This window comes from Microcaecilia unicolor, chromosome 3 (genome assembly GCF_901765095.1).
Source record: "Microcaecilia unicolor chromosome 3, aMicUni1.1, whole genome shotgun sequence".
In the NCBI taxonomy this organism is placed as follows: Eukaryota; Metazoa; Chordata; class Amphibia; order Gymnophiona; family Siphonopidae; genus Microcaecilia; species Microcaecilia unicolor.
The window spans coordinates 161,461,944-161,488,875 of NC_044033.1; the positions used below are offsets into that span (position 1 = coordinate 161,461,944).

General features: G+C 42.5%; 1 protein-coding gene across 1 annotated transcript in view; it reads right to left on the bottom strand.

The window, feature by feature from the left end:
- Window positions 1–5,944: 5,944 nt before the first annotated feature.
- THEMIS (thymocyte selection associated) overlaps window positions 5,945–26,932 on the bottom strand; it is a 127,472-nt gene continuing 106,484 nt past the window's right edge. The window contains exons 5-7 of the mRNA XM_030195214.1: window positions 21,592–21,742; window positions 11,607–11,762; window positions 5,945–6,417 (exon numbers count right to left, since the gene is read on the bottom strand). Of these exons, the coding sequence (XP_030051074.1) occupies window positions 11,611–11,762; window positions 21,592–21,742 (303 nt within the window). The 3' untranslated portion in view covers window positions 5,945–6,417; window positions 11,607–11,610. The remainder of the gene's footprint in view (window positions 6,418–11,606; window positions 11,763–21,591; window positions 21,743–26,932) is intronic.

Genomic DNA, 26,932 nt, shown 5'->3' on the forward strand with positions numbered 1-26,932 from the left:
AAGGGTACCATTGATTGTAAATTAAAGATTTCAGCCAATAGTAATCCAAAACTAATATGTTACTGTGATTCAGATTGGGCAGGGGATCATTCTGATTATAAATCCACAAGTGGATATGTGTTTATGTATGGAAATGTACAAATTTCATGGGCCAGTCATAAACAAAGTATTGTGAGTTTGTCTTCTACAGAAGCTGAATACGTGGCCGTATCGGAAGCGTGCAGAGAACTGATGTGGATTGAAAAACTTTTGCTGGATTTCGGAATAGCTGAAAAGAGACCAATCCAGATAATGGAAGATAATCAGAGCTGCATCCGACTGTCACAGAATGACAAGGTTCAGTCACGCACCAAGCACATCGCAACGAAATACCACAACGTGCGAGAGTTGGCGAAAGAAGGGGTCATCAGTCTACACTATTGTCACACCAGTGAGATGACAGCTGACATCATGACCAAACCGTTACCCAGAGAACATTTTGTGAATCTGCGTATAAAGCTTGGACTTTGTATGAATAAATAATTGCATGACAGTTATGCATGAGAAGGGGTTTGTTGGAATGTAATTGTATTTTACATGCATTGCCTGTCACCTATTATTTCTCTGTGATTACTCTGTGACCTCTGATGTGAATTACTTAGAGAGGTCACACAGCTATGCAACTTCCTGTGGGGGTTAGACACAGTAGACACAGCAGATGAAGCACATGGAGCACATGGAGCTCATGATCTCTCCTAACCTGAGAGGATCTATGGTGGTGTGAGCATCCATTACCATCTAAGCACATGGAAGGAGCTGATAATACAAATGTATAGTAATATGTATATATAAGCCTGTCTGATTATAATCTAACTGCAAACTGTGAGTAAACAGATGTTTTGTTACTTCAACTTTAAAGTGACTCAGCAGTGAATCATTCAGGGGTGAATGAGAGAGAGATGAAGAAAGAAATTAACATTTCTAAAGCTGAAGCTGTGTGTACTAAAATCTGCTAATTATTTACTACAAATAATCCAACAATAAAGAGATCGGGGAAAAAAATCACGACTGTCATTCAAAACATTCTGTTGGATAATGCAAAAATCACTTCCCTCCCCTGAAGAAATTCTCCCCCCCAAACATAAGTAGCCCCCACCCGGACCCCACTGAACATGAACTGCCCTCACTCCTGACCCCCCATGTGCTTCCCCTTTTCTGAATCACCCTCACTTGTCTGTAGGCCCCCCAGGCCTACTCTCCTATTCCTGATGGTTTAGGGAGGGGGATTCATCAGGGCTCCACTCTCAATATGACTACTGCAATCTCTGGCCTGTGACCTCTGAGACTGAGGGATTCTGCCCTGGGTGGGTGGGTCAGACCTCGGGGCAGATAATCTCTAGCTCAGGGGTCCCTGTGTGAAATCCCTCTTGCTTAGGGCTTCCAGATCTCATCTGTAGGTTGCTGCTTTTCTATTTTTTATGTACTTACCAGAAAAGTAAACATAACTTAAAAAGTTACTTCAAGGGCTGTAGTAAAAATTTAGTGCTAGAAGTGAAGTAAAGAAGTGCACTAATTTTAAGTACAAAAACATGTCCTTAAATGGGAGTAATAAGTTGCACATATAACACTCCTTACTACTTCAGCCTCAATGTCTTTAGAAAGTACCACTTCTGAACTGACTACAGTACCCCAGATAGGGTATTTCTAATGACCCATACTGCGCAATATTTTTCCTGTTGGTGAAACATCTTATTATGTATTATGCTGCAGTTGTAAATTCCCTGCATCTACACTATACCCCTGGTTCTATAAAAGTCACCAAAACTTGTGTGCACAAATTTAGGGGTGCACGCACAATTTAATAGAACAAGTCAATTAGTGCCAATAATTAGCTTTTTAACAAATATTGGCATTAATTAGATTTAATTGGGACTTACGTGCGAAAATGTAGGTGCAGATCATTTACGCATTGGCTAAATAAAGGGGGCACGGAAATGGGAAGGTCATGGGTGTTTCGAGGTGGATCAGGGATGTGGTTTTGAGTTACTTGCATAATTATAGAATACAGGTGCTCCGTGCATAAATTTAGGCACAGGTATGTGCACCACGTTTTTGTTGGTGCAAATGGCAGCGCCTAAGTTTACGTGCGAGCTCTCCGCTTATATGTTATTTTATAAACCGACCCAAATTTTAGGCGTGGCTTATAGAATCCGCTTAAGTGGAGCTTTTTTTATTGCCAATTTTTTAGGCATTGTAGAATTCACCCCCATATCCTCACCCCATGCAGCACTGTGCATTTTTTATTAATTGATGAAATGAAATAAGAAAAAGTTAGGTACATGAATACAGTATATTAAAAGACAAATTGAATAATAACAATTGTAAAGAATTAATAGTGCAAAATAAAATTGACATAAGTGTTGCAGCAAATTTTAATAAATTGGGTGTTTATAAAAATGAAAGATATGCACATAAAAATACATTATTAAACATTTTCTGGCTCTCACAGTAGTCTGTAACACATATAACAAAATCATAGAAATTTACAACACGACCATAGCCAAAACTCGATTTTTGGGGGGGCCTAGGGGTGGATGAATGGGGTCAAGCATTTCCTCTCAGTTCTTCCTCTTCCCCCCTCCCAAAAAAATCATACCTTTGCTGTTGGCGATGCCCAAGTCCCGCCAGCTGAAGAGATTCTCTGCCCGGAGCCCTCGCTGTGCTGCCTGAAGAATAAAAAAGGCAGCAGGGTGCTCCAGCCTCTGATGTTGGTACTTCTGTGCATGCTCAGTTCAATGGATAAACTAAGCATGCATGGAAGTTCTGGCATCGGCAGCTGGAGATCCCCACTGACTTCCTGCTATTCAGTCAGCTCAGGTGGCAAATCTCATTGGCTGATGGGGTTGAGCATCCCTGTCAGCCAGGCATCCGGTGCCACATTTTGGGAAGGGGACCTGAGCCCTAAGTGTGGAGGCCCAGGTCACCAGCCCCCCCCCCCCCTCCCGTGGCTATGCCCTTGATTTACAAGCCTGTTTTACTATTCATTTGATGGTGTTGCCCCTAGCCCAGGGTGCCATTCAACACATACAGATTCAATGAATCCCTGCCCTGAAGATCTTACTGTTTTTCTGGGTATCTGAAAATATGAAAAATAAAGACAGCAGTTCAAGGTCACAGTGGTTAACAGTGCAAAAACTAACAGACTCAGATTGCCAACTTTCCATGTCATTACTCTTTCTACTAGATCACTCTCACAACTTTAAACTACAGACAGGAATACAAGTGCTTGCTAATTAGTGACCGGAGTCAGTAGGCATTAACAGAGAGGGAATGGGAAAGGGATGATATACCACCTTTCTGTGGCGGTATATCAAGTCTGAATAGAATTTGAAAAGAAAATTTAAAAAATTAAAACAAATTATTTTGTATTACATTTGTAATAAGAATAGTACCTTTGGACATGGGATTTGGATTTTAGTTCACATCTTTGTCAGTAATTCATGGCGATTTATATTCAGTTACAGTAGGTATTTTCCTGTCCCAGAGGGCTTACAATCTAAGGGGTCATTTTACTACACTTTACTGTGTGCTGACATTAGCGTCTGCTAAATGCTGTGTGTCCTATTTTATATTTATGGCTCATATGGCACTTAGCATACGCTAATGTTCATTAGCATCCACTAAGCTTTAGGTAAAATAACCTGAGGCAAGGAGCTTAAGTGCAGTGGCATAGCCAAGGGTGGGCCCGGATGGGCCCAGGCCAACCCACTTTGGGCTCAGGCCCACCCAGTAGCAGCACACCTATGATGTGGCTGGCAGAGATCCCCAAGCCCCACCAACCAAAAACTCCCACCAACCATCCCTCCTGCATACCATGTAAATAGCAGATCTTCGCCTGCAGCGAGCAGCGACTGATACATACTGGTTTCACCGGCCCCACACCTTTCCCTCTGATGTATTCCCGCCTATGTGGGAACAGGAAGTTACATCAGAGGGAAGGCTGTGAGGCCAACATGAGCAGTGTGTATTAGTTGCTGCTCGCTGCCAGTGAAAATCTATTTAAAAGGTATTCAGGGGAGGGGGGATGTTTGAGAGACCACATGGCATGCAGGCGAGAGAGGGAGAGACCAAATCACTTGTGGGTCAAGGCAGAGTTCTTCAGCCCTCCCATCTTGGGCCCAGGCCCACCCAAAATTGGGTATCTGGCTACGCCCCTGCTTAAGTGACTCACCCAGTTACACTTGCAAGGTTATAGGATATCCTGGTCTAAACTAAGAGCTGAGCCAAGTCCTTTCTGGGCCTGTTGGCAGTAACTGAGAATCTGAACAATTGGGCAATTCTATAAAGTAGGTGCATGTTTATGCGTGTATATGCAAACAAGCTGCCTAAGTACTCCAAACGTGCATGTGGGGTAATTCTATATAGTGCTCCAAAGGTTAGGCAATGGTAATTAAGCAGCAAAATGGGGGGGGGGGGGGGGGGATGGTAGTTAGGCAGCTAAGAGGGGCATAATCGAATTGGGCACCCATCTTTAAGGGCGCCCATCTCTAAGGACGTCCTGGCGAAGGGGTGGGGCATCCCGTATTATCGAAACAAGATGGGCGTCCATCTTTCGTTTCGATAATATGGTCGGGGACGCCCAAATCTCAACATTTAGGTTGACCTAAATGTTGAGATCGCCGACCTTAGAGATGGGCAACCTTGGTTTTCACCAATAATGGAAACCGAGGATGCCCATCTCAAAAACGACCAAATCCAAGCCCTTTGGTCATGGGAGGAGCCAGCATTCGTAGTGCACTGGTCCCCCTCACATGCCAGGACACCAACCGGGCACCCTAGGGGACAGTGCAGTGGACTTCACAAATTGCTCCCAGGTGCATAGCTCCCTTACCTTTGGTGCTGAGCCCCCCAACACCCCCCCAAAACCGACTCCCCACAACTGTACACCACTACCATAGCCCTTAGGGATGAAGGGGGGGCATCTAGATGTAGGTACAGTCGGTTTGTGGTGGGTTTTGGAGGGCTCACATTTACCACCACAAGTGTAACAGGTTTGGGGGGGATTGTGCCAGGGTCTGCCTACCTGAAGTACACTGCACCCACTACAACTGCTCCAGGTACCTGTATACTGCTGTGATGGACCTGAGTATGGCATTTGAGGCTGGTATAGAGGCTGGCAAAAAAAGTTTTTAAAGTTGTTTTTTTGAGGGTGGGAGGGGTTAGTGACCACTAGGGGAGTCAGGGGAGGTGATCCCCGATTCTCTCCGGTGGTCATCTGGTCAGTTCGGGCACCTTTTTGAGGCTTGGTCGTGAAAACAAATGGACCAAGTAAAGTCGGCCCAGTGTTTGTCAGGGACGCCCTTCTTTTTTCCATTATCGGCCAAGGACGCCCATCTCTTAACCCGCCTTCAGTACACTGCCAACACACCCCCTTGAACTTTGGTTGTCCCTGCGACGGAAAGCAGTTGAGGATGCCCAAAATCAGCTTTCGATTATGCCGGAAGATGGGCGCCCTTCTCCTTCGAAAATAAGCAGGTAAGTGATCTAGCGTGTAACTATAAAGAGAGCGTTCATAAGGGAGAGGCATGGGTGGGGCATTGGCATTCTCACTATTTCAGTGCATGCATTACTGAATACTGTCAGTCAGGTGCCTCACTGCTGCGTTTAGGTGCTTACATAGAGCTTATGTAAGTGGTGGCAGCTAAATTTTGTGTCTAATTGCTGACTTACACTAGTATTCTATAACGCATTAGGTGCACACATGTACACGTGCAGGACGTCAGACTCAGAAACTGAACGAAGCCTTGTGCGGGAAGAAGAGGACCTCGGCTGGCGGGGGTTGGGGTCCCCCGCCAGCAAAGGATGGCGACGGCGGGTTGGCGGCGGGAGGGGGGTCGAGAGGGTCATCGGCAGGGGGGTCCAGGGTCAAATCTATGGGGTCCCAGGCCCCCCGTGGCCCCACGTAGCTACGCCACTAGCATAAACGCTACACACTTATAAAACCGGTTACTGTAGTACTGTATTAGGCACTTCCTGAATGCCCTCCATATGCCTAATTCTAGGCGCTCTGTTATACATTTGCCTTCATTAAGGGAAATTAATGCCCTGTAATCCTAATCCACTGGCAACATGATGATGTAAGGGCCATTACCAGGGATTAAACCTCCTGCATGCAAAAACCATTTTTACAGTGAAATGAAAATACAACCCTATCAGCATGGACAATTATCTCAAGATGTCAGCCACAATCAAGGGCATCATCGCCATGAAATGCGTGCATAGCTTCATTTCTAAGTCAGCTCATTTTCAGTTATTGGCAGCGACAAGAAGGGTCTTTTGTTCTTCAAAAGCCTAGGTGGGTTTATTCTAGAGCACGTATGCCTTGTAGTCTTCAAAGCCACTTCTTGCAGTTTCTTTGTTTTTCAGTCTAAGTAGTTTCTAAAAGGGGAAACAAAGGAAATTAAATTAGTACACATGAGAGGAATGTTCTCAGGCTAATAACAGACTCTGGCTATATAGGTGGCAGGAAGGAAGGCAAATAGGGAAAGAATTTTATAGCAAGTATTTGGAAATCTACTTTTGATATGCTCCTTCAATTTGATATGTAAATATTTATGATTGGAAAGCATTATTTTACCAATGGAACCTTCATTTAAAAAGAGAAGCTATCAGTTTCCTCTAACTTTGTAAATTCTCGCATTTTTATTTCATGATCCATGGCAGGTTTATATCCGTGGCAGCCCCCAACCCATCCCCACAGGATAGTGCAGCACTGTAACTGATGATGTACAACAGAGGTTCCCCAAAACACTGGAGGAGTAGCCTAGTACAGTGTTTCCCAAGTTGGTCCTGGAGACCCCTTGCCAGTCAGGTTTTACTGACCCCCTCCCACCCACCAAAAATGTGAATAAAAATGTGACTTACCAGCCTCTATCACAGCTGCTGATATTAAAATTAGTTCTCTTAGAGCAGCATGCAGGTCCCTGGAGTAGTGTAGTAGTCGGTGCAGAACACAGTAGGGGCCCCAGGTCCCTATCTCCCTCTACCTGTCACACCTGTGGTAGAAACTGTGACCCCTCCCAAGGTCACCAAAACATGTACCCCCTTCACCTATAAGGGCTATTGTAATGGTGTACATTGGTGTACAGTGGGGTTTGGAAAGCTCAGGGGACAAGATTAGGAAGCAAGGATGAGATGTGTACCTGCAAGCATTTTTATGAAGTGCACAGAAATGCCCTCTAGGGTGGCCCATTGCTCTCCTGGGATGTCTGGGGAACCATTCTAATAAAAATGCTGGCACCTCCTACATCCCAATGGCACGAATCTCTAAGTTCTGCACCTATTCGGGGTTTTTGTTTCGAAAATGGACCAAAAAGCAAAATGTCCAAATCACAAAACCATGTTCAAAATAGTATTTTTGAAAAAAAAAGATAGACGTTTTCTTTTTTGAAAATGACCTTCTTTTCCTATTCAGATTTTGGATATTTTGTGCAAAACGTCCCAAATCGGACTTAGACGTCATACCAAAAATGCCCCTCCACGTATGGTGTCACCATGTTGTGATACAGAGGCAGTATGACATTATCTGTTTTATTCTCCATTCCTTTCCTAATAATTCCTAACATTCTGTGCTTTCTTTGCTGCTGCCACACACTGAGAAGATGATTTCAATATATTGCCCATGAGAGCACCTAGACCAGAGGTTTTCAACCCAGTCCTCAGGGCACATATAGCCAGTTGGAGGTTTCAGGATATTCCCATTGAATTCTATGGGATAGCCTGAAAACCCTGACTGGCTGAGTGTGCCCCAAGGACTGGGATGAAAACCTCTGACCTAGACCCTTTTCCTGATTAATGGCTCCTAATGATGAACCTTGCATCGTGTAGCTATCATTTCTGCTATTCTTCCATGTGTGTATTGGTTTGCATTTGCTGCTTTTTGGAGTTTCCTCCCTTCTCCTGTTTCTTAGACCTGGACTCCCAGCTTCCTTCTGTGCATAACCTCTAGCCCGTACTCCTTGCCATCATCTACTCACTTTCCAGTCAGGAGTCAGATAACTTACTTTCTCTTTTTGTTCATAGGACCTATGGTAAACCAATCTGGTGAGTGATTCAAGTTGCCATTAGTTTGCTTTAAATCCCAGTGGACATTTTCAAGACAAAACTAGTGGGAATACTGTTTTATAGATGATCAGTGCAGCTTGTGTTAAAAAAAAGGGATCTTTCATGAAGCTTTTGCATACAATCATATGTGAAACAGCATTTTAGAAAGGTCATGCTTGTGTTTAAAAATAAGATTTGCTGACACTAGAGCCTGTTTCAAAATACAGGAGTAATGGATGTTCATGCACTGATTATGTCCAGCATGAACATCCATTTTACAAACTGGAACACCTAACATTTGAATGGAGTAAAAAAAAAAAGGGACATGGGCCTAACTGCAAGGGCCTGAAATACAAGAAGCTGCACACATCAACCTTTTCTTACATGAGCACGCAGTTCTGGAACAAACTGCCGCGGAACTTGAAAACGATCTATGAACAAACCAACTTCCGTAAGTCATTGAAGACACATCTTTTTGATAAAATCTACGGAAAGAACCAAAACACCTAAAGCCCACACTCACTGCTCATTAATACATCAACATATCCACTTATAACCCTCAACCCCTAATCTCACCACACTCACACCTCTACTCACAGAAAACGCCCTTAATTTCCTGTTGTTCCCTTCCAATGTCCCAATGTTCTTTTCAATTGATTTATTCCTTATTGATTTTGATTTTGCCACGTTTAATTCCTCAATGTAATCCATAACCTGAATTGTAACATATTGTATTTCCACCAATCATAATGTATTGTAAGCCACACTAAGCACGCAAAAAGGTGGGAAAATGTGGGATACAAATGCAATAAATAATAATAATAATGGACGGTAATGTGGTATCCAAGTTATAAAATGGCCACATAGCCATGCTAGAGCTTGAGCGTTTATGTCAGCCATTTTAGTGCCATGAATGTTCATATTTCCTGAAGCTGTCACAAGAGTCTGGTATTCCTTGCCAGTTTAGCATTCAGAGGGGGCCAGAAAACACTGGGGGATTAAGGGGGTGACATCCTTTAATCCCTCCAGTAGAGTGTTGCACAATTAGAGCATTTTTCTAAAACATAGTCATCCGGGGAAATAGGTCTAAATGGCAACATCCATATGTTTGGATATAGATGTCCTCCTCCTTCTGAAATTGGAATTGAAGTCCATATTTTTTGCCCCTTCTTAGTCCTGCCCAAAACATGTCTAGGCCACACCCCCTTCCCATAGGGATATAGTGCAGCTTTAGACTTCCCTATCCTGGCTTTATAAAATAAGGATTTAGAAGTCCATGCAATATGAACACTAAATACCAGTTTTCAGTTGTCTAATACATGAATAAGTAGAGGAGTGTGGTAGCCGTGTTAGTCCACTCTTAAGGTTATCAATAGAAATCAAACAAAATAAAACATGGAAAAGAAAATAAGATGATACCTTTTTTATTGGACTTAACTTAATACATGAACTTAATACATGAATACATGAATAAATCTTCTAAAATAAGGGCCACAGTATCAAGATCTACTCAAGATATGATGTATTAAAAAACAGATCTTTACAACTTCTGTTCAAACAACAACTATAAGAGTTAGTTGGCATCTAACATAAGCCAGTATGGGATGGAAATAGAGTACTTTTTGTGGTCAGTTTCTCCAAACTTGTTGGATTTCTCCCTAAAAATCCACTTTAAAAAGAGATTATGTATAGTTTAATGTTTTCCTTGGGCTTTTTGCCAAAATTATAGCTTTAAATTGTATTCCTGTGAGGTAAAATTGTTATTATATCCCTTATTTACTATATTTATGTTTATTTTCTCACTTTGATTTTTGTTATAATGTTAAAATTACTTTTTATTTACTCTCAACAATAAGGTAAAGGCTATCTTCCTTCTCAGGCTGTCAATTCAGGTTCAACATAAAGACTATTCAGTGCAACACAGAAAAGGCCTGGTTTCATAACAGGCCTGCTCGACCAGTCTCAAAAAGGTACACAAAGAGGTTCTTTTACTGAAGAGTGTTACGCATTTAGGGGTAGATAAATTGAGTGCTAAGCAAGTATTCTAGACACTGAAGCTGTTACAGAATACTAGCGTAAGTCAGTATTTCAGCACCAAATTTTAGGTGCGAGCATTTGCACTATGTCAAAGGCTGGTGTAAATGGTCGCTTGTAACCAGTGTTTTTCTATAAACTGTTTGTGTATCTGACATGCCTCTGACCCGTCCATGCCCCTTCCATGTTAATTTCCCCTTTCCAGTTATGTGATACTGAACTTAGGCGCTAAGTTTTATAGAATAGCGTCCATGTGCAGTTACGAGCGTAACTGCAAATTGGTGCCAATTAAGGCTCATTATTGGAAATGAAAGCCAATTAGTGCCCACTTAATTAATTTAGGTGCTATTCTATAACTTGCATGCATAACTTTACGTGATCGTCAAAAAATTGTGTGCCCACGTTTATAGAATTATGGGATTAATGGACAAATTAACATGTGTTTTAATTGCTAACACACAAGCATGCCAACTGCTAATGTGGTGGTTTAGCAGCACACACTAATTTATGCATTAAGGGCCAGATTCTATATATGGCACCAAAAAAATCATGCGATGAAGCTACAAAGTAGTAAATTTAAAATGAATTGGGAGAACATTTTTCTTCACTCAACGTATAATTAAACTCTGGAATTCGTTGCCAGAGAATGTGGTAAAGACAGTTAGCTTAGCAGAGTTTAAAAAAGGTTTGGATGGCTTCCTAAAGGAAAAGTCCGTAGACCATTATTAAATTGGACTTGGGGAAAATCCACTATTTCTGGGATAAGCAGTATAAAATGTGTTGTACTTTTTGGGGATCTTGCCAGGTATTTGTGACCTGGATTGGCCACTGTTGGAAACAGGATGCTGGGCTTGATGGACCTTTGGTCTGTCCTAGTATGGCAATACTTATGCACTTATGTATCTCAAGGAGTTTTATATGTGTTCCAGAATAGCCAAACTCTCCCCTTGATTGGGCTGGTCCACCTCCTTAATACCAGCAGGGGACTCTTCCCCCCACCCCCTTCCTTTAAAGGGATACTGCTGCCTCCTTTCCATCACTATCCCCTGTGAACAGGGACTTCTCTTCTTGGGCTCCAGTGTCAACCACCAACAATTCCACAGGGAAAGGACAATATAAATGACAATCATCCTAGACCTCTATTTAACAGCTATCAATCCTGGGACAGGGACCCTTACAGGCTCCTTGCACTGTTCCCTGTCACACATGTACAAAGGGAGTATAGAGAGTAATGAAGTGGAGTAATACACAAACTCCTGGTGGGACCTTTGCAAAACAGGGCTTTATGACTATTGGAAAAGAAACTTAATACATCTGGCCCTAGATCTGTCTAAATTCTGCACTAATTTTCTCAGGAAATCATTCAGATAAACCAGGAAGCCTTGTTTTGGACTGAAAATTCTAAAGCTGTATAAAGAATTTCAGTTTATAAGCAGCTCTGCATATTGCTGTAGCCTATAGTACATTTAAAATAGTTATGGTATGCTCACCTTTCTACTTCTTTATCTGTGATTTACCACAGAATGTGCTTTCTTGCAATTTTTTTCGTATGTCATCAACCAGATTCTCATCAACATATTCATAATCATGCTGTTTAGAATCCAGCTTTTTTCCGATACTATTCACAGGCTTCCAGATTGGCAAATCTAAGAAAAATATAAAGCAGTCACTTAAAATGAATGGGAAACTATTGTTTCAGTTCTTTGAAAGAAGGTCATTTAGTCCATCTCCTATTTCCAAGCAGAAGCCTCTGTATTTACATTCACCCAGATAGTTATTTATGGCCTATTCTTATAAACTACCAAGTACAGAGATGTCAACACTAGTCAAGATAACTTATTGCAGCCTGTAACTACTGTCACTCCCTGCTGGTGGTGAGGAAGCCAGGGTCCTACTGGGATAGTCCGGTGACAGGGAAGAGTGGAACTGGATGACTAGGAGGTGGAAGGATCAGACAGCTTTCAGGTTGCTCCTTAAACACAAGTCTCTATGAAAAACAGCAATACTGCAACAGTTCACGGAGAATGTCAGGACAGGTACAGTAGCTTATTAAACATAATTTAGATACCTAACCTTCTAAAAGATTCCAGATGTCCTGATCCTCAGAGCCATTGTGACTTTCTCTTCTTTTCAGCAGGCTCTTAAGGCTCACAATAACATCCTCCAGTCAAAACTTCCCAAGCACCAAACAGTTCGACATATTTTCTCACTATTTGACTTTCAATACTAGTAATCCACGGGTAGGATTACAGGGCATTAATCCCTTATGTAGTACAAGTCTCTTATCCAACAAAGCCCTAATGGTTATTCTGTAGTTCTTTCAGCTGGTGCAGTCAGTTCATTAATTAGTTCAATTCTGCAGCCTCCACAGCCAAAAAAAACTGGGCTGTAGGTAAAAAATATAAACAGTCCTTTACTTTTTTCCCTTCTATGGTCCACAACAATATTCCACATCAAAATAAACCCAACCATCCAACCATGGGGATAGATAATGCTCATTAAGCACAAATGTATAACAGTTTCCAAAGTTCCCGTGGTATACCATTTACTCTCCTGGAATGCAGGAAAAGGAAAGGGGAATGCCCCATTCTCTCACCTGATTTGAGCAGGTTATGCTTTCCAAATTAAAACCTTCTTTCTTGTGCAGTAGATTAAATAGAGCTCACCCCTTCATCCTGGGTCTCAACATCCACTCCTTCAAAGGATTCAGCTTCAGAGCTTTCAAAAGATATCTCTATTTCTTCAGGGTCTGAAAACATTTCATTGGCTAATGGGAGTTCTTGCCTGTACTGTGCTGCTCTGCTCTTGGGTAGTGTTCGCAATCACTATATGCTCTGTGTGGCTTCTTAGCTTCCAGAGCCCCACCCCTGGTGCTGGAGTTCCCAGATTGGTTCAGCTCTTCTATTGGAGGATGAGGCCAGGAACTATGCTTCCCATGATTCCTAGGTTATTCCTAGGCTGACTACTAGGTGAGCTTGCCTCTCTGTAGGAACTTTTCCCTGAGGTTCTCTATAGGAACTGTACCCTGAGGTACACAGCAGTTTCTTTCTCTTTTAGGCAGAGCGGTGCTGTTTTGTGTGACAAACCCACCCCCCTTCTCCTACCACTTCCTGTTTTCGAGACATCCATGTGAGCTCAGTCTGCAAGAGCTGATTTTTCTGTAAGGAAAGAAAGCTGTGTTGAATCTAAATGCTTTATTTTGCGTTAGCAGTGTTCCCTTGAGAGATATACAAGTTTTTAAAAAGTTACAGAAAGCACCAGTAAAAGAAATAGCAATGAAAATAGTGGCAGAATAAATGCTTTATACAGGGATTGTTTTGCCCTAACAGTATTCATCTAGGAAGTATACAATGTTTTTTTTAAAAATTAAGTAAAAGCATATACAAAGTGTATGGATATAATCAGTAGCCATAAGGCAATGTGTTAAAATTTTAAATTAAAACCCATTTATCATATACAACCCTTTGAATTTTTTTTAAGTACACGAGATTCAACATGCCTGTGGGTCTTGTTTCTGTTTATCCCTTTTTGCTGAATTCATATTTTAGTTTCTTCATTCGGTGGTACCCTAGGATCATAATCCATAACTAGCTCCTTTAGATTGTAAAAATGTATTTTCTCATTGTTTTTTGCTGTTGAGTGTGATGCATTTTACCTTCAGACGGGTCTCATTGCTGGATAGCTTGTACCCATATGTTTTAGGACCAGCTGAGACAAACACTGTAATATGTTTACCCTTTGGGATCACACTCGTTAATTAACCTGTGAAGGGGCATTTTCGATATGACGTCTAAGTCTTTTTTTTTTTTCGAAAATACTGTTTTGAACAAGGTTTTGTGATTTGGACGTTTTGTTTTTTGCTCCATTTTTAAAAAAATGTCCAAATGCAAAATGCACAAAATCAAGCCATTAGGATGTAAGAGGAGGCAGCATTTTTAGTAGACAAGTCCCCCTGATATCCCAGGAAAGCAAAAGGACACCCTAGGGGGCACTGCAGTGAACATCATAAAATGCTCCCAGGTACACATTTCACCATTGCTCCCTTACCTTTTCTGCTGAGCCCCTCAAAACCCACTACCCTCAACTGTACACCACTACCGTAGCCTTTACGGGTGAAGGGGACACCTATATGTGGGTACAGTGCATTTCTGGTGAGTTTTGGAGGGCTCACAGTTTTCTCCACAAGTGTAACAGGTAGGGGGAGGTAGGAGCCTGGGTCCATCTGTCTGCAGTGCACTGCACCCACCACTAGACTACTCCAGTGACCTGCATGCTGTTCTAATGGACCTGAGTATAACATCTGAAGCTGGCATAGAGTCTGGCAAGTCATGTTTTTCATCTCATTTTTGGGGGGTGGGAGGGGGTTAATGACCACTTGGGGAATAAGGGGAAGTCATCCCTGATTCCCTCCAGTGGTCATCTGGTTATTTAAGGCACCGTTTTGTGCCTTATTCGTTATAAAAACATGTCTAGCTCAAAACGTATTAGTTTTAGTCCTGGACAGTTTTGTTTTGTTCCAATATGGCTGAAAAATGTCTAAGTCTTAGGAATGCCCAAGTTCAGGCCCGATCACGCCCCTGACACCCCCCCTTGAAATTTGGATGCACCTCTGATGGACTTCATAGAAAAATGTCTAAAAATAGGTTTCAAAAATACTGATTTGGACGTTTTTGTGAGAAAATCGTCCAATTGCTGATTTATGCCACTTTTTAGACGTTTTGAAAAAGAGCCCAATAGTCACCCAAAAGAAGATCCTAGTCACCTTCCTTACAAAAATCACAGAGTTTGTATTGTGATAAAGGCAGCACTCTTGTAAAGTGTCAAGAACCCTGTACAACTCTAGTTGGGTATGTGCCATTGTAAAAGAGGCTATGATGATGTTAGTGTTACTCGGTTGTGCACAAAGTTTATCTCCCCTGTCAGGCAAATAGCATGTCATTTCCAGATGCATTTTACATGGTTTTGGAGAGAAAGTGGCCTAGTGGTTAGGGTGGTGGACTTTGGTCCTGGGGAACTGAGGAACTGAGTTCAATTCCCACCTCAGGCGCAGGCAGCTCCTTGTGACTCTGGGCAAGTCATTTAACCCTCCATTGCCCCAGGTACAAATAAGTACCTGTATACAATATGTAAGCCGCATTGAGCCTGCCAAGAGTGGGAAAGTGTGGGGTACAAATGTAATAAAAACAAAAAATAAAAAAAAATTTCCTTTGGAGGGGCAAGCCCCCCATGATTACATTGCAGAAGTTGAAGATGCTTAAGGAGATAAGGGTGTAAAATTTCCAGATTTTAAGTTATATCACTACTTAACTTTTTAAAAACATTGTATACTTCCTAGATGAATACTGTTAGGGCAAAACAATCCCTGTATAAAGCATTTATTCTGCCACTATTTCATTGCTATTTCTTACTGGTGCTTTATGTACCTTTTTAAAACCTGTATGTTTCTCAAGTGAACACTGCTTAAGCAAAATAAAGCATTCAGATTCAACACAGCTTGTTTTCCTTGCAGAAAAATCAGCTCTTGCTGAGCTTACACAGATGTCTCGAAAACAGGAGTGGGTAGGAGGGAGGGTTTGTCACACAAAGCAGCATCGCTCTGCCTTGAGAGATGAGTTTATTGAGCCTTATTTTTTTTTTTGCAGCGTTCAGAAAAAACACCCTCTCTGGTTTCTTGTGAAACTTATCTTACAATAGCTTTGAAAAAAAAGGAAGCCTGATGAGCCAGCAGACCCCCCAACCCTATGGTTTCTTGTGTAAGTTAATCTAAAAAAAAAAACAGCTTAGCTTTTTGTCTATATGTGCCCTTTAAAACAAAGAGGAGAAGGAGGAGGAGGGGTTGATTCTTTTCTTTTAAAGAATAAGACGGCTGTCATTCAATGACCAGTCTATCATTCTTAAGCACAAGGTATCCTTTTGAAAGAAAAGCAAAAAAAAGAAAGCAAATGCCTATGTGAGAAAAAAGGTTAAGCTGTGCACATTCCTCCACAGCTGTAGGGGGCAGTGTCAGGTTTTTTATGTCACTTCCTGTCACATGACCCCATCCAAGATGGTGGCGGGTAGTGGAAACAGGAAGTGATGTGATGTATATAGTAGTGGCCACTATCTTGGAAAGGAGGAGTGACTATGACCACTTACTGTGACATCATCAAAAGGGGTGGGGTTTGGGGCAGTGTGCAACTATGGTGGGGCAATGGGGTGGCTATGCAAAAGGGGCAGGGCTTGGGCAGGGTCAAGACATCATATCCACTGACATCATCGAAGGATGAGGGGCATGGGCATGGCTTGGGCAGGGCATGGGCAGTGATATCATCAGAGGGGACAGGGTGTGGGTATGTCCTGATTGACTGAGAACCCGGAAGTGGATGTTCACCTGTCAAAATCAATTAATTTTGACAAATGCCAGTGAGATTCACTATTACGCTAGCTGAGATAATATTTAACCATCTCTCTGACCTCATGTGTAACTTTCTTTAAATTAGTCACCTTATTTTCTAACTCCTCTTATACTCTTACCTGTCTATGGGGTCCTTTTACTAAGGTGCACCGAAAAGTGGCCTGCGCTGGTGTAGATGCATGTATTGGATGCGTGCAGGTTCATTTTTCAGCACACCTGCAAAAAAGGCCTTTTTCTTTGGCCAAAAATGGATGTGCGGCAAAATGAAAATTGGCGCACATCCATTTTGGGCCTGAGACCTCACTGCCACCCACTGACTTAGCGGTAAGGTCTCACGCATTACATAGTAACATAGTAGATGACGGCAGAAAAAGACCTGCACGGTCCATCCAGTCTGCCCAACAAGATAATCTCATATGTGCTACTTTTTGTGTATACCTTACCTTGATTTGTATCTGCCATTTTCAGGGCACAGACCATAGAAGTCTGCCTAGCACTAGCCCAATCTCTGCTAAACTTCTGAGGATCCATTCCTTATGAACAGGATTCCTTTATGTTTATCCCATGCATTTTTGAATTCCGTTACCATTTTCATCTCCACCACCTCCCGCGGGAGGGCATTCCAAGTATCCACCACTCTCTCTGTGAAAAAATACTTCCTGACATTTTTCTTGAGTCTGCCCCCCTTCAATCTCATTTCATGTCCTCTAGTTCTACCGCCTTCCCATCTACGGAAAAGGTTCGTTTGCGGATTAATACCTTTCAAATATTTGAATGTCTGTATCATATCACCCTTGTTTTTCCTTTCCTCCAGGGTATACATGTTCAGGTCAGCAAGTCTTTCCTCATACGTCTTGTAACGCAAATCCCATACCATTCTCGTAGGTTTTCTTTGCACCGCTTCAATTCTTTTTACATCCTTAGCATTAACCAGGCAGTAATCGTCAGCGCATGTACAATGCCGATTATTGCCCGGTTAGTGCCACGCACTGAAAACTTTCCGGCGCACCTACTGGACACACGTACAAAATGAAATTCCTACCCAGGCCATGTGGTAGCCGGGTGGTAGTTCCAAATTGGCGCACATTGGGCATGCATAGGCACCTATGCGGCTTAGTAAAAGGGGCCCTATATGTTGCATCTTTGCTTATACCTTACACTGTCAAGGGGAGTGAAGTGGAGGAGTGGCCTAGTGGCTACAGCACCAGTCTTGCAATCCAGAAGTGGCTGGTTCAAATCCCACTGCTGCTCTTTGTTAGGGTTACCATTTTTGTCCCCCCGAAAGGAGGACACATGCCCCACCCTCACCACACATTCTGCCCTGCCCCCTTTCACACCCTCGCTCCGCTCCCTGTCACGTTTTCCCCTCCCCCCTGTCACATACCCCATCGCCCCCTCCCTCCTCATCACCCCCCTTACCTTACTACTGCCCTGGTGATCTAGTGAGCTCTTCGGAGCAGGAAAGAGCCCCCCTCTTTCCTGCCTGGAGCGCTGCCCTGCATGCATCCTTCCTGTTGGTGATCTCGGCGCCGATTCAAAATGGCCACCGAGAGTTGGAGTCTCGCGAGGTCACCAACTCTCGGCGGCCATTTTGAATCGGCGCCGAGGATCACCAACAGGAAGGATGCACGCAGGGCAGCGCTACGGGCAGGAAAGAGGGGGCTCTTTCCTGCCCCGAAGGTGGAAGAGGTCACTAGACCACCAGGGCAGTAGTAAGTAAGGGGAGGGGAGGCTAGCAATCTGCCCGTTTGTCCGGATTTCTGGACAAACGGGCAGGCTGGCGGGCGGGCTGTCCTATAGGACAATATAGATTGGCAAAACCCGCCCGGTTGCCCGGACATGCCCTCAAAAAGAGGACATGTCCGGGTAAATCCGGACATATGGTAACCCTACTCCTTGTGATCTTAGGCAAGTCACTTAACCCTCCATTGCCTCAGGTACAAAATTAGATTGTGAGCCCTCCTGGGACAGAGAAATAGCCAGTGTACTTGAATGTAACTCACCTTGAGCTACTACTGAAAAAGGTGAGAGCAAAATGGAAATTAAAAATTTGTTTTAAATGTTCTATATGTTGACATTGGAAGTAGTATACTATCCTGCTTATAATCAAATGAGAAAAACGCCCAAGTTCCGACCTAAATCAGGAGATGGACGTTTATCTCACAAAAATGAATAACACGGTATAATCGAAAGCCAAACTTGGACGTTTTCAACTGCACTCCATCGAGGAAGCGTACAAAGTTGACGGGGCGTGTCGGAGGCGTGGTGAAGGCGGGACTGGGGCATGGTTATCACCCGAACAGAGATGGGCGCCTTTCGTCGATAACGGAAAAAAGTATGCATTTGTAGCTAGAATTTAGGGCACTTTTCCTGGACCCTGTTTTTTCACGAATAAGGCCCCAAAAAGTGCCCTAAATGACCAGATTATCACCAGAGGGAATCGGGGATGACCTCCCCTGACTCCCCCAGTGGTCACTAACCCCCTCCCACCACAAAACATGATGTTTCACAACTTTTTATTTTCACCCTCAAATGTCATACCCACCTCCCTGGCAGCAGTATGCAGGTCCCTGGAGCAGTTGTTAGGGGGTGCAGTGGACTTCAGGCAGGTGGACCCAGGCCCATCCCCCCTACCTGTTACAATTGTGCTGCTTAATGCTTAGTCGTCCAACCCCCCCAAACCCACTGTACCCACATGCAGGTGCCCCCCTTCACCCCTTAGGGCTATAGTAATGGTGTAGTGTTGTGGGCAGTGGGTTTTGAGGGGGATTTGGGGGGCTCAACACACAAGGGAAGGGTGCTATGCACCTGGGAGCTCTTTTACCTTTTTTTTTTTTTTGTAAAAGTGCCCCCTAGGGTGCCCGGTTGGTGTCCTGGCATGTGAGGGGGACCAGTGCACTACGAATCCTGGCCCCTCCCATGAACAAATGCCTTGGATTTATTCATTTTTGAGCCGGGCGCTTTCATTTTCCATTATCGCTGAAAAGCAAAAACACCCAGCTCACAAATTGTCGAATAAAACATGGACGTCTATTTTTTTTCAAAAATACGGTTCGGTCCGCCCCTTCACGGACCCGTTCTCGGAGATAAACGCCCATGGAGATAGACGTTTTGTTCGATTATGCCCCTCCTTGCCATACTTTGTATTGTTATTTGAATATTTTTACTGCTGCAATTGTCTATTGCTCAAGTTTGATTTATTCTTACTGTACACCGCCTTGAGTAAATTCCTTCAAAAAGGCAGTAAATAAATCCTAATAAATAAATACCAGTACAGATATATACCAAAAGAGTAGATCTAGTACTTATGACATCTTGAGTATCCTCAAGAAAGACAGTTAAATCTATTTCTGAAGAAACTAATTGATCCACACCCTGTTGATCTGACTTAATCTTACTTTTATCTGGTAAATAATACCGATTAGAAACTATTATAGTATCAGCTGTAACTAAACCTGGAATCTCCTTTAAATGCTTCCTAAGTAAAATGTCAGAGGATAACAAATATATACAAAGAAAATTCAGGAACCTCCCCCCCACCCCCCCCCCCCCCCCCCCCGACACCCCTCTTTCACTCATTCTCTTTCATGAGCATGTCTGATCAAATCCACAAGGTTATCATTATTTACAGTATTAAGAAGGCCCAATCTTGGGAGCAGCGGTCCCACTTGCTAGAAGCTCTCCTGCAATCAAGAGGTGTGGTAGAATATTCAGGGAGAGATTAGGAGACTTGCAGTGGCATCTGACATCATCAGCCACCACTGGAAGGGCCTGTGGTTATTTAAAAGCAGCGCTGCTACTGCAGTGCACAGCAGCTAGGCATGCCGGGGCATGCCACATCCCTTCGGAGCCTCGAAGGAGCCAAAAGTTCTGCCAGTTTCTGCTTAAGAGGTATATTGTATTATTTTTTGTTCAGATGGGGAAGTGCAGGGGGAAAGTAAATTCTGGTATTTATAGTACAACTAAGAATAGTGGACTTATGGATAATTATTTGATTTATAAGGTACCATCTCCTCCTTTAGAAGTTTCATCATCAAATGGACACTCATTAACCATAAATGAGCAGTTTACTCCTATGCCATGTATATATCCTTCAAGTTCTGCCCTGTAAAGGTTTTCCCATGATAGTTCCAACTTGCAAGGTGGCCTATCTTTGGAACCTTTGTCTGGGGCTCCTTCAGACCTTCCACTACCAGATATCTGTGTCTCTGTGCCTCAGGCTGTGATATGACCCATTCCTTGTAAATCGAACTTGGAGACTCCTCATGATATTACTTTAAAAGATATTTGGACACTAATTACTAGGACTGAGGGATGGATTAAGTCAACAGTTCCTCAACTTTGTCAATTTTCATAACAAGTGGTTAATAAATGTTCTCAGTTTGAGACTAAATTGGCTTCTGTGGATTGTAAGATAGCTCAGGCAGCCACTTTGGTGATAAATTTGCAATCTACCTCACTGGGGGTTTTTTTATTAGACAGTTTGGTAATCCATAGATAATTAGAATATTTAGAGAACAAATTTTATGCTATAACTTCACAAGATCCCTTTGCCACACCTCTTCAACTACAATCTATCAGCAGCAGCCAGTTTCTGAGTGGGGTCCCTTTGATGTAGGTGAGTTTGGTGATATACTAAATACAGGGGCAAAGTCAGGATTCATGGGTCAGGACAAGTATGCTGCAGGTAGGATGAAAAAACTATCCCAAGGCTCGGGCTTACTCGGTCTATGTATGCTGCCCATGATAATCTGCAGTGTGCTAAAGTATCATCAGTGCTAGACAGCATCCAGATGTGGAACCTTTGAAATGGCAGTGGCTGCCACTAATGATGTCATCAATCTGAAGACAAAGTCAGGTCCATAGGTCCAGAAAAATATGCTGCAGGCAGGATGAGGAAAATGCCCCAAGGCTCGGGCTCACTCGATCCTACTCCCCTGCCCATGCTAAATTGCTATAATGCAAGCTGTGCTGGAGGGTGAAAATATTGCCCAGATAGAAATTATGTAGGAAAAAGTAAAACAAAGCCATGACATCTATGGATTTGTATACTGATAATTAAAACCATGACTTAAACTGACCTTTAGTTGCATTGTTTTCCGCTGATATCATTTTCCCATTCTTCTCCTGCTCACTCTCAGGGCTCAACAGATCATTTTGACAACTATCTTGTAATTCTGAAGCAGTAGCTTGATTCATGTTCAATTTCCTAGAGGTGTCTGCATGTAGGCTCTAGAATTAAAGAAAGCATAATGACTGAGTTCACATATAAATTACAACAACTCTCTAAATACCTAACACAGACCTGACTAAAAGGAACAACACTGGTATTTCTTTGTTGTTATTATATTGTAGATAAAATATATTTTGTCAGAATAAGTTAAAAATTGCTTGTATAATCCTCCAGAAATATAGCTGAGTTTATGGTGTGATACTTGATATGTATACCTGATTTTGATTTGTCCTTGCCATTTTCAGAAGTCTGCCCAGCACTGTCCTTGTTCTAAATTTCTGAAGTTGTCGAAGCTCCTGAAATGCTCCACTCCAGCCCATCCAAATCTATACAGCCACAATCAGGGTACAGACCTTAGAAGTCCTACCCAGTACTGTTTTGCTTCCCAATTATTGGTTTTGCTATCTAATCTCCGCTAAGCTTCTTTGCACCCATTCCTTCCAATAAGGATTCCTTTGTGTTTATCCCACACACATTTTTGAATTCCATTACCGTTTTCATCTCCACCACTTCCCATGGGAGGGCATTCCAGGTATCTACCACCCTCTCAATGAAGAAATAATTCCTGATATTATTCCTGAGTCGGCCCCCTTTCAACCTCAAGTTCATGTCCTCTATTTCTACCACCTTCACATCTCTGGAAAAAGTTTATCTGTGAATTTATACCTTTCAAATCTAGATGCACAGAACTGTTATATGATAACTCCTAAATCTGATTTTTGTTAATTAATTTTAAAATCAAGTTCCTAGGAAATGTTGCTTATACTAATATACAGAAAGGTGTGCAATTATACATTCTGCTTGATTTCCTAGAAAACAGAATACATCACATATTAGCCTTATATCTCACAGCTTCCTAGAAATATAACAATTAGCTCATGTATCAACATTTGCTAAAATTAACAATCAAAATAAGTTTTTCAGCGCCATGATAATTCAGGTATCTGAGGCAATTAGTACAACCATAAGAACCATTCAAAACTGTTTGATAAACACAGTGGTCTTGCAAAAAAAGGGGACCCCTCATATAGTTTCAAAAAACTTTGCAATTGTTTAAACATTAATAAGTATGACCTTTGAAAATACATTAGTCCAACTTTTATTAGGAAACTCCCTTAGCAAACCCTTTGTACCGTATGCCTTATTTTGTTGCAAAAATGTAATAACTTTATTTTCTTCGCTAAACACTATTTTGCTAAAACAGATCTTAATGGTCACTTCCTGAATGATGTCATTTTGAAAGCAGGGATCATCCAGTTTTTAAAACATCTTGCAGTAACACCTTTAAATTACAGTAATCATTTTTTAATACTAGTACATTTGTTTTGCGGTCATTTGGAACAATGTTGAGGCTCCCTTCTTATCCAGACACCATGTATAAAAACACACAAATTATTTAGACAAAACAGTTCTATGATCAGGAGATGCAACATATTCATAAGATTATTTCTGGTTAATATGTCATACTATGAATTGGTCTGCACCTACAACGAAGTTGGGAAATTTCAATCAGTGGTTGTTAAGATATCAGACTTGCAGTGAGTAGCCAACGATTGATATTTCTAACATGGATAAGCTAAATTTTAAAATGATTCATTTGATTAAGCAAACGTAGGTATAGGTCTAATTGACGATTCACTTGTTTACAGCTAAATGTCACTAAGGGATCCTTTTACTAAGCCGCAGTAAAAAGTGGCCTGCAGTAATGCGAGCACGTCTTTTGGGCGCACGCTGGGCCATTGTTTACCATGTCTAGGCAAGTCACTTAACCCTCCATTGCCTCAGGTGCAAACTTAGATTGTGAGCCCTCCTGGGACAGAGAAATATCCAGAGTACCTGAACGTAACTCACCTTGAGCTACTACTGAAAAAGGTGTGAGCAAAATCTAAATAAATAAAGAAGGAAAAAAGTGTCTTCAGCAGCAGACTGGAAAACCTACTGAGGAGGTATTTAAACTGGAATCATTGGAACTGAGTGATCAAAGCCCCCAAGTAAGTATAAGCCCTCAGGTAAGTGAAGCATTAAATACCTATACACAAATGGGGGGAAAGGGGCACAGTCTGGAAAGCAGTATATACTAATGCCCAAAGTATGGGAAATAAGGTTCTGGATCTAAAGCCTAGGCTGATTTGGATTTAGTGGTGATCACAGAGACATGGTTCACAGAGAACCATGACTAGGATATAGTTATAGCAGGCTATAATCTGTTCAGGAGGTAGGAAGAAAGGAAGGGGGAGTGGCATTAGATAATATTAAAGCCACATAACTGCAGGACCTACAGAGTAAGGAAGAAACACTGCAGGTCAATCTGGAAAGAGGGAATAGAAAATGTATTTATACTGGTGTGATATACAGGCCTCCATCTCAGACAGAAGTGAACAGAGACCCATCTCTTTAACAAGGTGTACCATAAAGATCAACAAATATGAAATGCTCCGAACTTATCCAGAATTGTCTTATAATATTTGCTGTTATACTATTATCATGCTTTATCACTATCATGTTACTCAAGATCCTTCTGTTATACTATATGTCTAATTCCTTTTGTATTTCCACTATTCATAATGTATTGTAAGCCACATTGAGCCTGCAAAGAGGTGGGAAAATGTGGGATACAAATGCAATAAATAAATAAATCAATAAAATTTAATTGAAAACATTCAAAATATAGCTGTGAAAGGGAAGTACTGCTAATAGGTGATTTTAATATGCCAGATGTTGATTAGGATATCCCTATTGTGGGGTCTTCTAGAAGTTGGGAGATCCTGGATTCTCCACAGGGTGAACTGTTCCATCAATTGGTAATGGAACCCACGCAGGATGGGGCCATACTGCTTATGAATGGGGAGAGTGTTTCTGGTGTTTTAGTGGGGTGATGATCTGGCGTCCAGCTATCACCAGATGGTGTAGTTTAATATTAAGATAGGTGTGGAGAGGGTTCATTCAAAAGCAAAGGTTCTAGACTTCAAAACAACTATCCTTGTTCAGATGGGGGATTACCTCCAGGCCTCCTAGAGGGAGAGCAAGGTCCCGGCACACAGGAGCAGGAGAGTGACAGACCGAGGGAGAAGCAGACACAGGAAGGTAAGGGGCAGGGGCGCCAGCTGCCCGAGTGGGAGTGGGGTAGGGGTGGTGGCAGCCCAAGTGGGGGGGGGGGGGGCAGGCGGGGTGCATAGGCTGTAGCGGCCCTACCCTGGGCCCAGCTCTGTCTCTTGGTGGCACTGATTACCTCAAGGAGTGGCCTAGTGGTTAAGGTGGTGGTGGACTTTGGTCCTGGGGAATTTTACATGCATTGCCATAATAATATTTTTAGCAATTAAGGTAAAAAAAAATAGAAAGAAGTATTGGGAGAGGAAAATAGGAGTTAGGAAGGGGTTTGAAACGGGTTACTGGCTGGGAGACAGAATGTAGCTTTGAAGAGCTAAAGATGGCAGAAAGCTGCTGCGGGGGGGGGGGGGGGGGGGAACTGGATGATGGGGACATGTGCTGGGAGTGGAGCTATGGAGAGGGGAATGAGAAGTGAATTGAAAGAGGTTATTCCCTAGGAGAGAGAATTCTGCTGTGAAAGGCTGGAAGAAACAAAAAAGGTGGGAAAGAAGCTGTGAGATGGGGACATGCACTGGGACTGGAGCTCTGGAGAAAGGAAAGGAAATGTTTAGGAAGGAGTGAAAGGGGTTGAAAGCGGTTTCTGACAGAGAAATAATTATGCTGTAAAGGGCTGAAAGAGGCAGAAAAATGATCTGTTTGAGGAAGAGAGGCTTGCTAGTGGGGATGGGCTGACAGTGAAGCTGTAGGTGGAGGAATAGGAAAGTGTTACTGCCTGGGAGTGAGAATACTGCTTTAAAAGGCTAGAAGAAACAGACAGGAAGGGGAGAAGGGCTAGGTGATTAGGACAGGCATTGGTAGTGAAGCTGGGGGAAGCTAGGAAGGGGTAAAGAGAATTGAAAGGGTTAGTGGTTGGAAGAGAGAATGCTGCTATAAAGAGCTGGAAGAGTCTGAAAGCTCTAAAGGGAAGATAAATGGGGACAACAACTGGGAATGTAGCTGTGTGAGAAGAGAAGAAACAGGTTGTAAGAGTGAGAACTCACGGAGCGAATATGAGCTATAATTGGGGAAGGGAACTTGGAAAAGGAGATAAGATTTGAGAAAGAAGAAGAGAAGGCAGAAGGGACAAGATGCAGAGGAAAGTGCAGCTAAAAGAGATGGAGTGGGGTTGGGAAAAAAGGGCTGAAAGGTAAGAGGAAAGAGAGGTCATGAAGGAGAGAAGAGATATAAAGGTGACAAGGTTGAGAAGTGGCACGAGGGAGTGGCACTAGAAGGAAGTGAAATGAGAGAAGGTAGAGAGACAGGCTATGGAGAGTCTATGTTTTAACAGATAGGACATGTGTCAAGAACTAGCACTAAAAGCTAATTAAAATTCCATGCTAGCCCACCTGCAGTTTAACCCACCACCAGCACATAGACAGCTCTCCAGCATAGAACTGCTAAGCCTCAATAACTCTATATCTCTATATATAAAAGGCACCACCAACGTTCTAAATGAAGCCTCCAGCCGGAAGTGTGAAGGGGGAGAGATATCCGGTTTCCCCATGAGTGTCTGCCCCGCCCTCGCTCTCTCTGTAACACAAACAGTGAAGGAAAACACAGCAAAGCACGAAATCAAATCACTCTCTCTGTAACAGTGAAGGACTCAGAGGGGGGAGGGGAGAGAGGGTAGAAGCCCTTACTATCTCTGTAACACAAACACAGCAGAGCAGGAAACTTAACACTGAAGGACTGGACTCCGAGGGGGGAGGGGACAGAGAGCAGAGGGGAAGGGAGAGAGGGCAGGGACACACACACTCCCACATGCACACAGAAGAAAACCTTGCTAGCCCCCGTTTCATTTGCATCAGAAACGGGGCTTTTTTACTAGTAAATATATATATATATATATATATATATATATATATATATATATATATATATATATATATATATATATTTGCAGAGCTTGTCACTAAAGTGAGTGACATCACTCAACAGCAATCAACTCAAAGCTGATCCCACCTCTCAATGACTTACTTTAGTCAGTAACTTTACCATTCAAATATTAGCCAAAATTACTTTTCTTTTCTCACTGCTGGTCACAGCCACTCATCACGAGTTCACCAAGGCTTGGCAACTTTGCTAACAACAACAAAAAATTT